Source organism: Cupressus sempervirens, chromosome 6 (genome assembly GCF_028749045.1).
Source record: "Cupressus sempervirens isolate cs-2001-9-10 chromosome 6, ASM2874904v1, whole genome shotgun sequence".
NCBI lineage: Eukaryota > Viridiplantae > Streptophyta > Pinopsida > Cupressales > Cupressaceae > Cupressus > Cupressus sempervirens.
The window spans coordinates 503,405,622-503,419,700 of NC_143123.1; the positions used below are offsets into that span (position 1 = coordinate 503,405,622).

At 33.6% G+C, this 14,079-nt stretch overlaps 1 protein-coding gene across 1 annotated transcript; it reads right to left on the reverse strand.

Annotated features, from left to right (window-relative positions):
- Positions 1–7,913: 7,913 nt before the first annotated feature.
- On the reverse strand, positions 7,914–10,209 carry LOC149553230 (protein JINGUBANG-like). Its single transcript, XM_089789864.1, has one exon. The coding sequence runs from the start codon at positions 10,048–10,050 to the stop codon at positions 8,728–8,730; it is 1,323 nt and encodes a 440-aa protein (XP_089645990.1). The 5' UTR covers positions 10,051–10,209; the 3' UTR covers positions 7,914–8,727.
- Between the last annotated feature and the right edge of the window lie 3,870 nt (positions 10,210–14,079).

The following is a 14,079-nucleotide window of genomic DNA, read 5'->3' on the forward strand; positions in this document are numbered from 1 at the left end:
GGTATATCAAATGGATGTCAAATCTGCATTTCTCAATGGTATGTTGAATGAAGAAGTCTACATTGAATAGCCTGAAGTTTTTGTTGATCCAGGCAAGAAGGACATGGTCTACAAGTTACACAAAGCATTCTATGGTTTAAAACAAGCACCTACAGCATGGTATGAGAGATTGCATAACTATCTTATTCAGATTGGTTTTCAAAGAACTAATGATAATAGTAGCTTGTATATCAAGGAAGGACCAGATAACAAGATTGTTTTGGTAGAAATATTTGTGGATGATACTTTTTTATAGGAAATGATGATTTATGCAAAGATTTTTTAGAGAAAATGAACAGGGAATTTGAAATGTCTATGTTTGGTGAGATTAAATTCTTTTTTGGTCTTCAAATTCAATAGAGCAAGAATGGTATCTACATTACTCAGTCAAAATACATCAAGGAAATACTCAAGAAATTTGGTATGGAAGATTGTAAACCAATTGGAACTCCCATATGTACTAGACTAAAGCTTACCAAGGATGATGAATCAAAAGAGGTAGATCATACCTTATATAGATCAATGATTGGAAAGTTGCAGTATGTAGTTCATACAAGGCCTAATATTGCTCTTGCAGTAGGTATTGTAGCAAGATTTTCAGCAAAACCAAGAGAAAATTACATGATGGCAATCAAAAGGATCATGAGATACTTGAAAGGCACTGAAGATTATGGATTATGGTACAAATTTGGAGGTAATCTAGATTTGAAAGTGTTTACTAATGCTAATTGGGTAGGAAACATTGATGATAGAAAGAGTGCAAGTAAAGGAGCATTCTTTCTTGGAAAGAGGTTGGTTTCTTGGACAACTAAAAAGAAAAATTGTACATCTCAATCTACAGTAGCAGTGAACTGTTCTAATATTGTTTGGTTCAAATAGTTATTGAAAGGCATGAAGGTTGAGATCAAAGAACCAGTTGTTATGTTTTGTGACAATACAAGTGCAATAAATATATCCAAGAATCTAGTAATTCATTCCAAAACCAAGCACATTGCAATAAAACATCACTTTGTTAGAGAATTGGTGTAGGATAAGGAGATCGGATTGGAATATGTCCATACAAAAGAACAAATTGCTGACATATTCACCAAGCCATTACCTAAGGATGCATTCTTGTATTTAAGAGGCAAGCTAGGGGTTATTCCCCTATCTGAAGCTCACTAAAATTAGGTTTTAGTGATGCATCAACAGGAACCAAGTTGAAGATCTTTTTAGTTGATGTAGCATAGTCATGAAAACATTGCATATGAATCAGTACTCAAGGTACATTGTTACTCATTTGGCTTGTGTTGTCTTTGGCATATGCTGTCAAAGAGGGAGAGTGTACTATCATATTTTTAAAATTTGAATTTTTTTGTGGAGAGTTTATTGTTTGAAAAGAAGCTATGTAATTTCTTCATAGAGGGAGATTACTATATTTGAGAAGTTTATGACTTAAAATCTAAGAGGGAGAAATGTTCTATCAGATAAAGACTTGTTTTTAAATTTTATCTACTATGACACGTTGTGTTGCCATCAATTCCAAAGAGAGATTGTTGGATACAATTGTTCAATTGTGTGTTGTCTTTGATGTTCCACAAATGTCATTTCAGTTATTGAACAAGTGTCTACCAAGCTCAATTGGTCAACAAGGCAATTCTCAATATCTACTAAGCTTAGTTGGACAGCAAAGAAAATTACAGAGTCCACCAAGTGTTCTTGGAAGTTACTCTATGGGAATAGTTTCTATTGAGCTCACTCGAGCATCAAAAGTTTCTATGGCAGAAGTTAGTCTCTATCAAGCTCACAAGGTTAGTGAAGGAAAGTTAGTGTTTACTGAGTTAACTCGATCTCCAAAAGATTTTGTAGAGTTTTTAGTATTCACCGAGCTTCAGTTGGTTAAAACTAGAATCATTTCTAGAGCAATGTCTACCGAGCAGGGTCGGCCAATGAAGGATTTCATTATTTTGGGAAATAAAGTTTAAGTATTTCATGTAATGAATGGAGCTGATTGATGTAATGATTATTGGTAATTGTAACTTGTAAATGAGCTGACTTGATAATTTGTAAGGTATAAATAAAAGGTCAAGTTGTGAATTCAAAAGTATGGATGAATGAGCAAGCATGCAAGTGTATTGATTGTGTAGAGGAAAGTGTGAGCAAATTTTGAAGAAGGATCAGATATCCTTAAGGAGCAGCAAACATTTATTTGATCAAAGAGGATCTAGTAAAGCAGAATAGAGATCTGTATGAACAAAGTTTAGTTGCATCTCATTCAGGTCACTTCATTATTACTTTCTCATCATTGTAGCAATGATTTCCTAAATCTCTTAACAGAGTTGGTTTAACAGCCATTTTGTAAATCCTCTAACAAGGTGGATAGTTCTATTGAATTTTTCTAAAGTCCTCTAGCAAGGCCACTCCTAGCAGGGTGATTAAATCCTTTAACAAGGTCACACCTAACAATGTGTTTTGTAACCTTTAACAGGGTTAGCTCCTAACAGGGCTCACTTCAAAAGAGTAAAAATTGGTAGCTAGTTACTTGGTGGTTTTTCCCATATTGGATTTCCACATTAAATCTAGTGTCTCTTGTGTTCATGTTATTTATTTTATGCATGCATGTTAAATATTTGTGAATGCTTAAAGATTAGTAATAAGTTAACTTACAAAACATCTACTGAGTTACAACATTTTTCTGTGTGGCTACCGAGTGATAGCAACAACTAGTTTTATAAGACATCTAAGGGTTCTGTGGATTTGTTTTTGTGGTAACTGATTCACCACCCTCCCCCCCCCACCCACCTTAGTTACTCCATCTATATTTCCAACACTACCACAATAGAGAATTTGTTGTGAGCAGTAAAAATCATGGCTATGAGGGCATCTCCAACACATTCACCTCAATATGTGAAAAAGTGTGAGGCCCTCAGTTTATAGATTAATGACTTGTAGCTATGGAGATGATTTAAAATTAAAGATTGAAGCCCTTCCAAAAAATTATAGAAATATATAAACTGATGGTAACAAGACAAGCCAGTCGATATAAAATCAAATTAAAGATTTTCCTTTAGTGTATTTAGTAATTAGAACAAAGAACAACCAATAGATATTTTCCATACATCATAATCATTTTCATGTTACAAAATGATAGGATTGTAGTTCATAATCATGTATTCATGTCGACAGTCCTAATCTCCACCATCAATCAAATTTACTTATTTCACTTAGTGTTCCTCAATAAAAGGAACACATATCAGCCTAACTTAAAATATAATGAAACAATTCAAACACAATTAGAATAAGGCCAATATTGTTGACTACAAGGATGAAGGTTAAAAGTTACATGGTCTTTTAGTTATTGAGTATTCATATATATGAACAATTACACATTTATACTTTGACTCTAATGCCACTAAATGCCTAAGGAATGGGAGATTAGATTATGAAGCTTCTAGAAGATATTGCAGTCCATTAGTATATTTGATTCTCAGAGATCGAATTGCATATCATAGAACACCTTCTAGATGTGCAAATTGATCTTGCCAAGAGAAAAAATAGATATTTCATAGCATGGTTGAAAAATTCAAACTTGGCAACAAATCAGTAGACCCAAATTTTAAGGATTTGGGAAAAAACATTAAAATACATAAATATTTAAAATCTATAATATTATTCTTCAAATTCACATATATTAGTAAATTTGTAAAGCATATTATTGATTTCCATCTTATATAGGTCAACATTGAGTTTGATTAATATCGTAGAGGTCCAAAAAATGAGTTTATAATGTCAATGTTGCCTCATTTGAAGAGATTTTGGAAAATTATAATGCCTAAGTCATCACAATCAAAATTTATATCCCAATCAAGTTCATTATTTGATGAGTGATCCCAATAACTACTGACAATTTGATAGTGGAGATGTTGATGGGATTGAAGGGAAGTGCCCCTGATAGGGTTTTAGGGGTAAAGTCATTAGAAAGCTCAAGGGGAAACACCTCTCATTGCTATCAGTGGAATAAAGGGGAAGTTCTCTTGTCATGATAATGGGTGGTTTCGACGGGTAAAAACCCCATGACAAAGCCCAAATCCAAGCCTTTCAAACCTAATAAATTTTCACCACCAATTTCCATGTCACTATTGAGGAATTTAAACATTTTTTAAGTTTATTAAGCCAATCAAGACTTTCAAATCTAGCTATAGGCCCAAATTTAGTTTCAGTAAGTTTAATAATTTCTATATGATAGAAATCCATAAATAGCTATCAGCATTTCATGCATCAATAGAAAAATTTCTAGAGAGTATTAATTATTTCTATTGAAATGAGAAAATAACTTTCATGATCAACCATGTTCAAGAAATGAGAAACAATATCTCTAGTAAAATGAAATTTGTAGTACCATATATCAACAATTCAAAGAACTAAGAAAATGAGAAATATCGCATTACCTTGTAGGACTCTAAGTAGAACAAGCTTAAGAAAATGAAGGAAATGTTGGTAAATAAGATGATGAATTAGGACTATCAAAAAAGCCTTTAAAGATTAATAAATATAAAAAAAATCACGTACAAATCTCATTGTCATGACAAAGCAACACACATAAGCATTATATTGATAATCTTACCTAAATTTGGTGATGTTGGACTATATGGACTCAATGGGGAATATCTCATACTACTTTGAGAATATGCTGGTGAAGTCAGACTGTACTTTATAAAGGTTAGATTATTATTCCAAGCTATCAAAAAATTAGATGTACACCTACCATTTTAGAAAAAATGAAGTTGTCATTAATAAGGTCAATGATAGCAAAAACTCAAACAAGAGAATCGTATTCTACTTAAAGATTTACATATCAAATATTCTCTAATAAGTTTTTATTGTAGTAGATAAAACTATTAGCCAGGACAAAAAGTATTCCTAACAAATGAATTTCGTGAGAACCTCATTGTAAGAATAAAATAGGCACCAATATAAACCTTACAATCCCTTTGCACCAAAATAATTGGTAGCATCAATTTTAGCTAGTGTCAAAGTCAAATATTTTTGCCAGAAAGTATTATGTTGTTTAACTTTAAATATGGTTGCAATTAGTAAGTAAAGTGTAAAATAGAAAGATCTAGTTGAGTTTGGACACTACAAAAACAATATGTTTAGAATCTTGTGAATGTTTAGGGAGCTTGATTTATTAAAATGTATATGTCCAAATGCATCTATAGATGAAGAAAATGATTGAACTAAATTACACCTCATGAAAATCATCAAACTAAACCTTACCTAGTTGAAAAATAAGAATAGAGATATTGGTTTCTATATATAATGTGCATTTCTCCCATAGATGAATACTATCATGAGTCATGTCAATTACTAATATATAATAAACTAATTAACATTTAATTCATGTTAAAGGATAGGAAAAATTAAATTATACAAAGAAAGAAACTCTTTGGAAAGTATTACCAAAAGACCCTTCTCTCCTCCATTTATGACAGTTGGACCATCCTTCCTCATTAAAATGATATTCCATTTACCTTGTGAGAACATTGAAAAAAATAGTAAATTTTATTGACTTTAAGAGAGCTAAAAGTAATCATACAACATGAAACAAAGAACCAAACATTACATCTATAGACACATTGGGATTTTCCTGTAGAATTGCAAACAATTGTCATAAAAAAAAATTAATGATAACAATGACATACAAGAATAGAAATAAGAGCTCTATTTTCAAAAAGAGGATGATCTATTTTGGAGCATAAAATCTATCATTTTATTGTAGCATCTCTGTATATTATTTTTATAATTAAATTTTGTTTGGTTGTTGTTGTTTGAACTTCCACATTTGGTATTAGAGTTTTAGCTATGTAACAAATATATGTTTTCTTGTGTGAAATTCATTTTTTGGATCAAGTGGAACAAAGGTTTCTTATACAAAATTAAAGAATTCTAGCTCATGAAGAAAACTAGAAGTACTTCTTGGATTTTAAAATATTAAAATTACATAAATTAGAGGAGAAAATCAAACAAGAGATCTATATTTTGTTTGGAGATTTACAAATATTAAAACAATACCCAAGAATACTAGGCATTCTTATACTAGGCATTCTTCTACTATAAGGGATACAATATAGTGGCATTATTGTAGGTGAAGCTATATGAGTATAGGACAAAAATTAATCATAGCATATGAAAGGATAATATTAAAATAACATACTATAATTGATAAGATCCAACATAAGAAAACCCTAGACTCTAAAAATAACTAAATACATTAATAAAAATATTAGACCAAGGAGAAGTTGTAGATTTACCTACTACATGTTGTTGGGTCTATATTTGAGTAGGAATGTTGTAAGGAACCATGGTATTCACACCACAACTCAAATATAGAACTTTGGTCTTCAATCTCTTAAACCCAACTCTCCTTCCATTTAAGGTTGCCTAGGTGTGATTTGTTGTCTAGGTGTGATTTGCATCCTCCACATCAAATAAAGTTATGAATCTAATGCTATCATGGTTGAGATTTTTCTTTGCCTAATCCATTGCCCTTGCTTTTTTTTGCCATATAAGAAAGAAAAATGTTCACCATTATATCTATTTGATATTATCTATCTCATCATAATAATGAAAACTAAAATAAAAAAATCTACATATATTATTATAGGAATTTTTTATCCAAAAGGTATTTTGATAAGGTTGTATTTCCATCGAATGGTCTCTGTGTTGATGATCTTTCTTCTATTGACAAGGACCTAGAACGACTTAAATTGGTGATGCAGTCAAGCCATTTTAGCCTTAAGAAAGGGGGCTCCCAGGTGAGGCTAAGTATAGTTTGAGTGTTCATATTTCCTATCCATATTATAGTTGCCTCCAGTGATATTTCCATTTCACAACATATAAAATGGATCCCTTTCCACACAATGGTTAGTTTCCTTCTTAAGATCAGTATATACATTCATTCCTACATGTCTATTTGTACCTATGTTTGCACAGATTGGCTTATGGGATGGATGTTTGATTACTTTCATAGGTTTTGGACAAATATTTTTGAAACCCTCCATGGCCATATTCTTGCATGTGATGATTTTACTTTTCCGCTCCCTTCTTGGAATGATTTTACCTTAACGCTCCTATTTGGGGGCATATACTTTCCTGCTTCAACCTTTTTTTTCACTAACTTATAATTATTTGTTTAGAGATGAAAAATTAAAAAAGATTTTTTTTTGATAAATAAAACGTAAATTAAAAGAAAACTTCGAGAAAATAATAGATTATTGTCTCAAGAAATTGTCTTTAAATAGTTTGGCTTGTAGTAGTGCATCCTTTTGTTTGAAGATATTACCAAAGGAATATTTGCTCCATTCCAGTTTCTTTTTCATCATAAATATGGTTGTTCCTTCCACCTTAATACCCCACCATTCATACACTTTATCATGAAAGTCTGGATGGGATTGCTGCATCATCTTATAATGAAAGGGGTGTGGTCCTTTGTAGGAGAATAAGGGAACCTGATCATGTTGTTCTAATTAATAGTCTTAATTTTGACATTTCCTTGTACAGACACAAGAACTTTGTCTAACAAGTTAATTCATACTTTTTAAATTGATAAATTCAAATGACACATTTTATCAATTACATCATTATTAAATTATATTATGAAGCAAACTTTTAAAATAAATCTTATTTGAAATTGTGTTTTATTTTTGAAGTACAAGACCTTGTCATAGTAAAATTAAAATGAAGATCATTAACCCGAATGAAATTGGTAGACTAAGTAATCATTAATTCACACATGCTATAACAAAAGAAATTTCAACCTAGGTTATATGCACCCATTTCAAATTACTAAATAATAATGGACGAACAAAGATCACACGTTGTCTTGTACAAACACATCGCTTTCGCCCAATCAAATGTCCAGGGCGGGAGAGGATTCCCATTGCTTGTAAAACACCAATCCGGTGTGAAAAGAAGTCTTCATACAATTAATTTATAATATATACATGAAACTTTTTAATATTGCAAGAAACCAAACACTTGGTAGATTCTCAACTTTTTGACTATACGCAGCATACGTAACAAAGTTGGTCGCCAAACAGATGCAAACGGATACATTTCCCGGTCTCTGACAGGTGGTTTTGCAAAGAATGTCCAATGTTCTCTGTAGCCGATAATTCATGGCGAGAACCTCCACGAGATTTCCGACCAGTTATCTCCTCTCATTCCCCGGCGATACAGGTGGACTTTTTACACAAACAACTCAGCTAAGTAAACATCTGATACGTTGTTTTTAAATAATTGAGTGTACGAAGAATTCATATCTATAAGAAGTAGAACCATCATGATTCAAAAATCTATATGAAGTAAACCATCAATTCACTCCATTAAAATCACCCAAAATATAATATAATCTGGTCCTTTTTTTCTGTAATATATATGCTTGTGGACGTTGTTTTCACGGAAAGTACAGCTACCAGATAAGGAAAATTCATACCAACAAATCATCGTTTACGTGCTTGCGATTAGTGGACCGGTACGCATTTCAGATGTCGACTACCCGTCCCAAAGCACTTTTCCATGAACCTGTCATTCAATGGCTGAAATCCTCAAACTTTTCCAGAGTCGATTTCTTTCATTTTCATAAATCCATGATTTTGAGGAGCACTTTTTATCACAAATGCTAAAGAACCCATCAATTACGAGAGGCTCTTAGTGTCCCAACTTCTGCAGAACCCAAGCGGGCGACAACACGGGATTTGATTTCTGAGGACCAACATTGTCACACTGAATCCTCCACACTTTCACCGAACGGTCCAGACTTCCGCTGAAAACACAAGCAAAACCGCTCAAAGCATCGAAGGTAGCTACGATGGATTTGACGGGTCCGCCATGGCCCTCCAGCACCGCCAAGCACGTATGCAGATTACCCGCATCCCTTCTCCACACCCGCAAACTCTTATCCGCCGAACCGCTCATTACAAGATTCGAAACCGTCGCAACGCACAGAACTGCAAATCTGTGCCCTGCAAGCGACCCACCATGTCGGAAAAAGCTCGAATTCTTCTCTCTCTCACAGTAATTGACAATCCCATCAGCAGAACCGGCGTACAAAATCCCTCCATCTGGACTCACGGCGATCCCGTTTACAGCAAACAGCTGAAGATCGAGAGTCTGTATAAGAATATGCTTGCCCTTAAACCTTCTCCATACTTTAACCATACAATCCGCCGAACCGGTAAAGAGCAACCCGCCGGAGCCGACGGCCAGACAGTTGACGGAGTCATGGTGAGCCTGAATCGACTCAACACATTTCCAGTCAGACATTCTCCATACCTTCACAGTCTTATCCCACGAACCGGAATACAACACGCCCTGTTCCTCATTCACAGCCAGCGAAGAAATAACATCAACGTGCTTGATCCACAGAGCCTTATGATGACGACGAACATGAACGAAATTGTTCGGATTAACAGAATTCTGAAGCTGATCCTTTACCGTGGGAAGCGTCCCCATTCTTTTCCCCCTTCTCCAAATACGGATCTTGTGGTCGCTGTGAGCGCTGAAAACTCTGTCGCCAACGGTCACAATAGCTTTCACGGACCCCGTTGAGGATCTCAAACATCCAGCGTTCTCGTACAAATCCGGCTGCTTCCATATGCGGATATTTTGGCTCTCGGACCCCGTGTAGAGCAGGCCGCCGGAAGAAATAGCAAGGGCGTAAACATGGCCGTCTTGTCGGACCATGGTAGCAATGCATCCAAATGACCGCCCGTCCAGTAGAGGGCTTATGAACGGCGATTGCCATGGAGAGAGAGCCTCCGGCGACGGGGATCCGTTGTTCCACGGTGACATTGCATATGGCGACGCCGGAGCAAACCTTCCCGGCGACTCCAGGAGAAAACCAGAGCTCACCGCCTCTCGTTTCATCATAAAACTTTCGTCCGACGACGAACAGTTTTCTTCGAGCCGCAGGCTCGGCTCGGATTTCAGAAAAGTCGAAAGCATTCTCTTCATATTTCTTGGTTCCAACATGACAGAACAGCAGAAAAGCTTGTATAAGAGCTAACAGAGGAAAGTCCAGGTGCTCAATTGCCTGGTTAAATTAAGAGTTTTTGGTGAACAACTGTCGAAATTCGGCACAACAACTGTACATTCCTTCGAAGCGAAGATTAACGCGTGTTGGTGTTTCTGAATCTCTGAAATCTACTTACAAATATTTAAACAGCCGTCTATTTAAGTGTGTTGCGTAGTGGAGTCGTTACAGACGGAAATCGAGTTCCGCTTATGGACGTAAGACAACTGGCTTCTTGATGAAGCACAAGAGTTTTGGGCGGCTGTCGTACGATTTGTAGGAGCTTACGTGTACATGTAAAACGGCAATTCTGGGAACGGGCGGAAATTCTGACCAGACAAATGGCGATAGCGCTGAAATTAATGAATACGACCACAGCCCACAAGTAGGCACCACAAGTGAACGATTTATTTTGAAAATATGTGTGGAGGCTAACCGACCATTCAATAATATAGACTTTATTCGCAGACATTGCTTTAGACAAGTTTAAAGAGATGATGCATTGGTTCTGGATCTTCACTTTAAGTCGGAGTGGAAGATGCTTTGGGTCTCTCGTAAACCAACTATTTTCCAATTAAACAAATTTAATGGTCAAAAAGTATATTTCTGACTTTCGTGTTTTTAAGTTTAAATTTGATTCCAAAGCTTATAATATGTCAATTTGTTAGTCCGTGCCTCTACAGAAGGGTACAGTTTTCATGTTACTATCATATAATTAGTTTATTCTTTGGAATTTGTGTAAATAATGTTATGATCTTATACAAAATATTTTACTCAAGAAAATTTTGATTTTTTATTTCTATTGATCCTACTTACTTTTTCTAGTGGTCTTTTTATTTTGTGAATTGAAAAAATAACAATAAGTAAAAACACTCAAGCCACACGTCATTGTGCATGCTTGTTTACCTCGATTTACACATGTTATTTTGCATGTTCTTTACCTGCCACCTACCTTGTGGTGTGGCATTTTATATTTTATTACTTTTTTTTCTCTATCTTTATATTCAGCCATCTTTGAATTTTGATATTTTCAATATTCGAGCCTCTGGTCTTGATTTTCATTTTCATGGTATAGGTAAATTTAAATTGTATCATATTGTTAGAATTTTGGTATCTCGATTTGGAATTCTATCCTTATTTGCATGATATTGTTGGGCAACTAAGGCATGTTCTCTATTGTAAACCCAACTGTGCTAGCAAGTCTTCTTGTGCGTCCATATTCTTGTGTTAAGGTTGATCTCACTCTATGTTTGTTTGATTCTATTGAGCATAATGTTCCCAGGTTTGGGGCTCTCTCAATTTTTCAAGTGTTTCAAGAAATCCTCTTCAAACTTTTATTGTCAATGAGGTCATCATCTTTTCAACAATAGTCTTTCTCTATAATGATGGGCTCCTACATCTATGGTTCTAGTGTTTAGATAGTTATCAAATTTCATGTTGTCTTAGATGACTTCCTTGATTTATGTTGTTGTTCATCCTAAACCTTCATTCCTATTAAACATTCTCATTCTCTTTGAGTCACTGTTTCTTATCATGGCTTCCACTTTCTTTCATCCTCCAAAAATTAGAACATAATACGCCTGCAACAATAGGAGCATGGCACTTTGCATAGGTAGGAAACTTGTCATCTATAGGTGAATTATAGTGGAATTATGCATGAATGTTTTGTCTATTCTCCTATTAGTGTATAAAAACTTGTATCTCATTTCTTTTCAATTTCTTTTCTCGCAAATGAATGTACCCTTGTAGATGAAATGTGGTTCAATCACTTATGCTCTAGTACTATACCATTGCCAATATCTTTCGGACTCTAGATGCTCACCACTCCTAACTGCCACAACATTTTGATAACTATGTATTTTTGTTCAATTTTTGGGCTTTGATATGTTTTTGGTGCATTCTCAGCCTATTCACATGATTTTATGTCATTTCACTCAAAATATGTAGCCTTTAGTTGTATTCTATATAGATTTGATAATTTTTTTTGAAGAAGGAGAGCCTGCTCCTGGCTTCCTCCCTCTCACAAACTAAAATTGTAGTTTTTTATATTTTTATGATGGTCATAGCCATATGGAAAGGAACCTTTTATTTTACTAGGATTTTTTCTATTTTTCCTTTGTATTGCATCTTACAATATTTGACTTGGAAATGGAAAAATAATTAATACATATCTTTATTCCTTTGAAGAATTATTTTGTGGAGAATTTTCACTCTAATTGCTTACAAAATCTTGCATATTTCAATAGGCAGGGTTGATCAATACCATGGGTTCTTCCTTTTAGCATAAAATACATGAAAGAAAAACCATTATTTAGCATTTTGCAATCAATCCATCATGACTTCATGGGTAAAAGCACAAACTTGTGTCACCCGTTCATAAAGGAAAAGGCCAACAAAAGTATAATTGTTCAACTTTAATGACATAAAGTTGGTATTATTATTTAGAATTTCAAAACGAAGTAAAGTAATAAAATGTGTAGAAATGGATGAAGTTTAGGATTATTATTTTTAATGATTATTTATTTCAGAATTCATATATTTTCCTAATTTTTAAGGTTGATATTTTAGTTGCTGAAAATTACAAAAAATTCGGGGTCTAGTTCCCACCACAAAACTACATGGAAATAAACCTTTTTCCTTTTGATCTCAAAAAATTGTATAGATGATGTATATATAACTAAATCAATAAAACATAAAAATTGGATTTTTACCCATACTTTCACTTTTGTAACAATTCAAATTTTAACTCACTTGAAATCAATAGTTTTCATCTCCCACAACATTTCTGAAAACAAATCTATTCTAACCAAAAATAATAATATGCATTCTAAAAGAGGACTCTCTCCTTATGCTTTTAATTTTTTTTTCATATGATTTACTATTTTTTCTTTCTCAAAATTGACATCTTCTCAAATGTTCAAATATGTACTTGTAGTAATATTTAATTACAATATATTATGTCTAATCAAAACACTATAATTTAATCTATATGAGAACATTCTTCACTTTGCGCTATACAAAATGACAAGTTTATATGTTATTAAAAATATATCTTTAAAAAGAGTATAGAGTTATCGAAATGTCAATTTTCTAAAATAATTTTATTTCTTTAGTAATTAGACACAGACTAACGTAAAACATGCATTCAATATACATTCCCAATTGGAAAAGTGTGAGAGCATATATAAATTAGCTAGAATGAATTTATATTTATCATATGTCTAAATAAAATCAATTTCTAGATGAAAATATTCAAATTCAATCATTTTCATATGTCAGTTTGAAAGGTGACACAACTTTGTACTTTTACCCTCATAAAGATTTTCTCTATGTACCTTTGATGAGGATTTATATGCCTTTGTAGCTCTAAAACTTTGGATTTCCATTCTTGGCACTAGCTCTCTATGTACTTGTGGAGCTTCCATTTTTTAGAGCCACAAAAAAACTAAAACCCTAGCTTCTTGTATTTCATGTGTTGTTTAAGATGCAAAACAACCATGATTTGTTTTCGGAAATCTATACATTTGAAGTCATTTCTTTGTAGCCACAACTCTTAGTCATGAAACTATTCATTATACCACTATGTATGTGGTACATGGGCTCGTTACCATCATCAAATTATGTAATTTGATTATTTATATTAAAATCTAATGTTGTCCATATGGTCTATAAGTTGAAACCAATTGACATATGCTATGAGTCCATGATAGTATTTAAGGGATGTAAAGTACATCATTGCAAAAAAAATTTAAAAAATTGCAACTTGCACCTAAATTTAAAAATGTGAATAGTTATGAGAAAGCTGAAAGGTTTTGTAACTACTGGATATAATTATAAAGATCAGGAATGAATCAAAACAAAGAAAGTGGAGACTAGTTTGGAGTTTGCAGGAGAGTAAGAATAGAGACCCCCTTACTCCCCAGTCATTTCATGTAGGAGAGAATGAGATAGTCAAGTATCCATGTAATTGTTGACCATACCACAGTCTA

Bases quoted from the DNA above. Each gene is read 5' to 3' on its own strand.
- LOC149553230 (XM_089789864.1), bottom strand. From the start codon at position 10,050: ATGTTGGAACCAAGAAATATGAAGAGAATGCTTTCGACTTTTCTGAAA.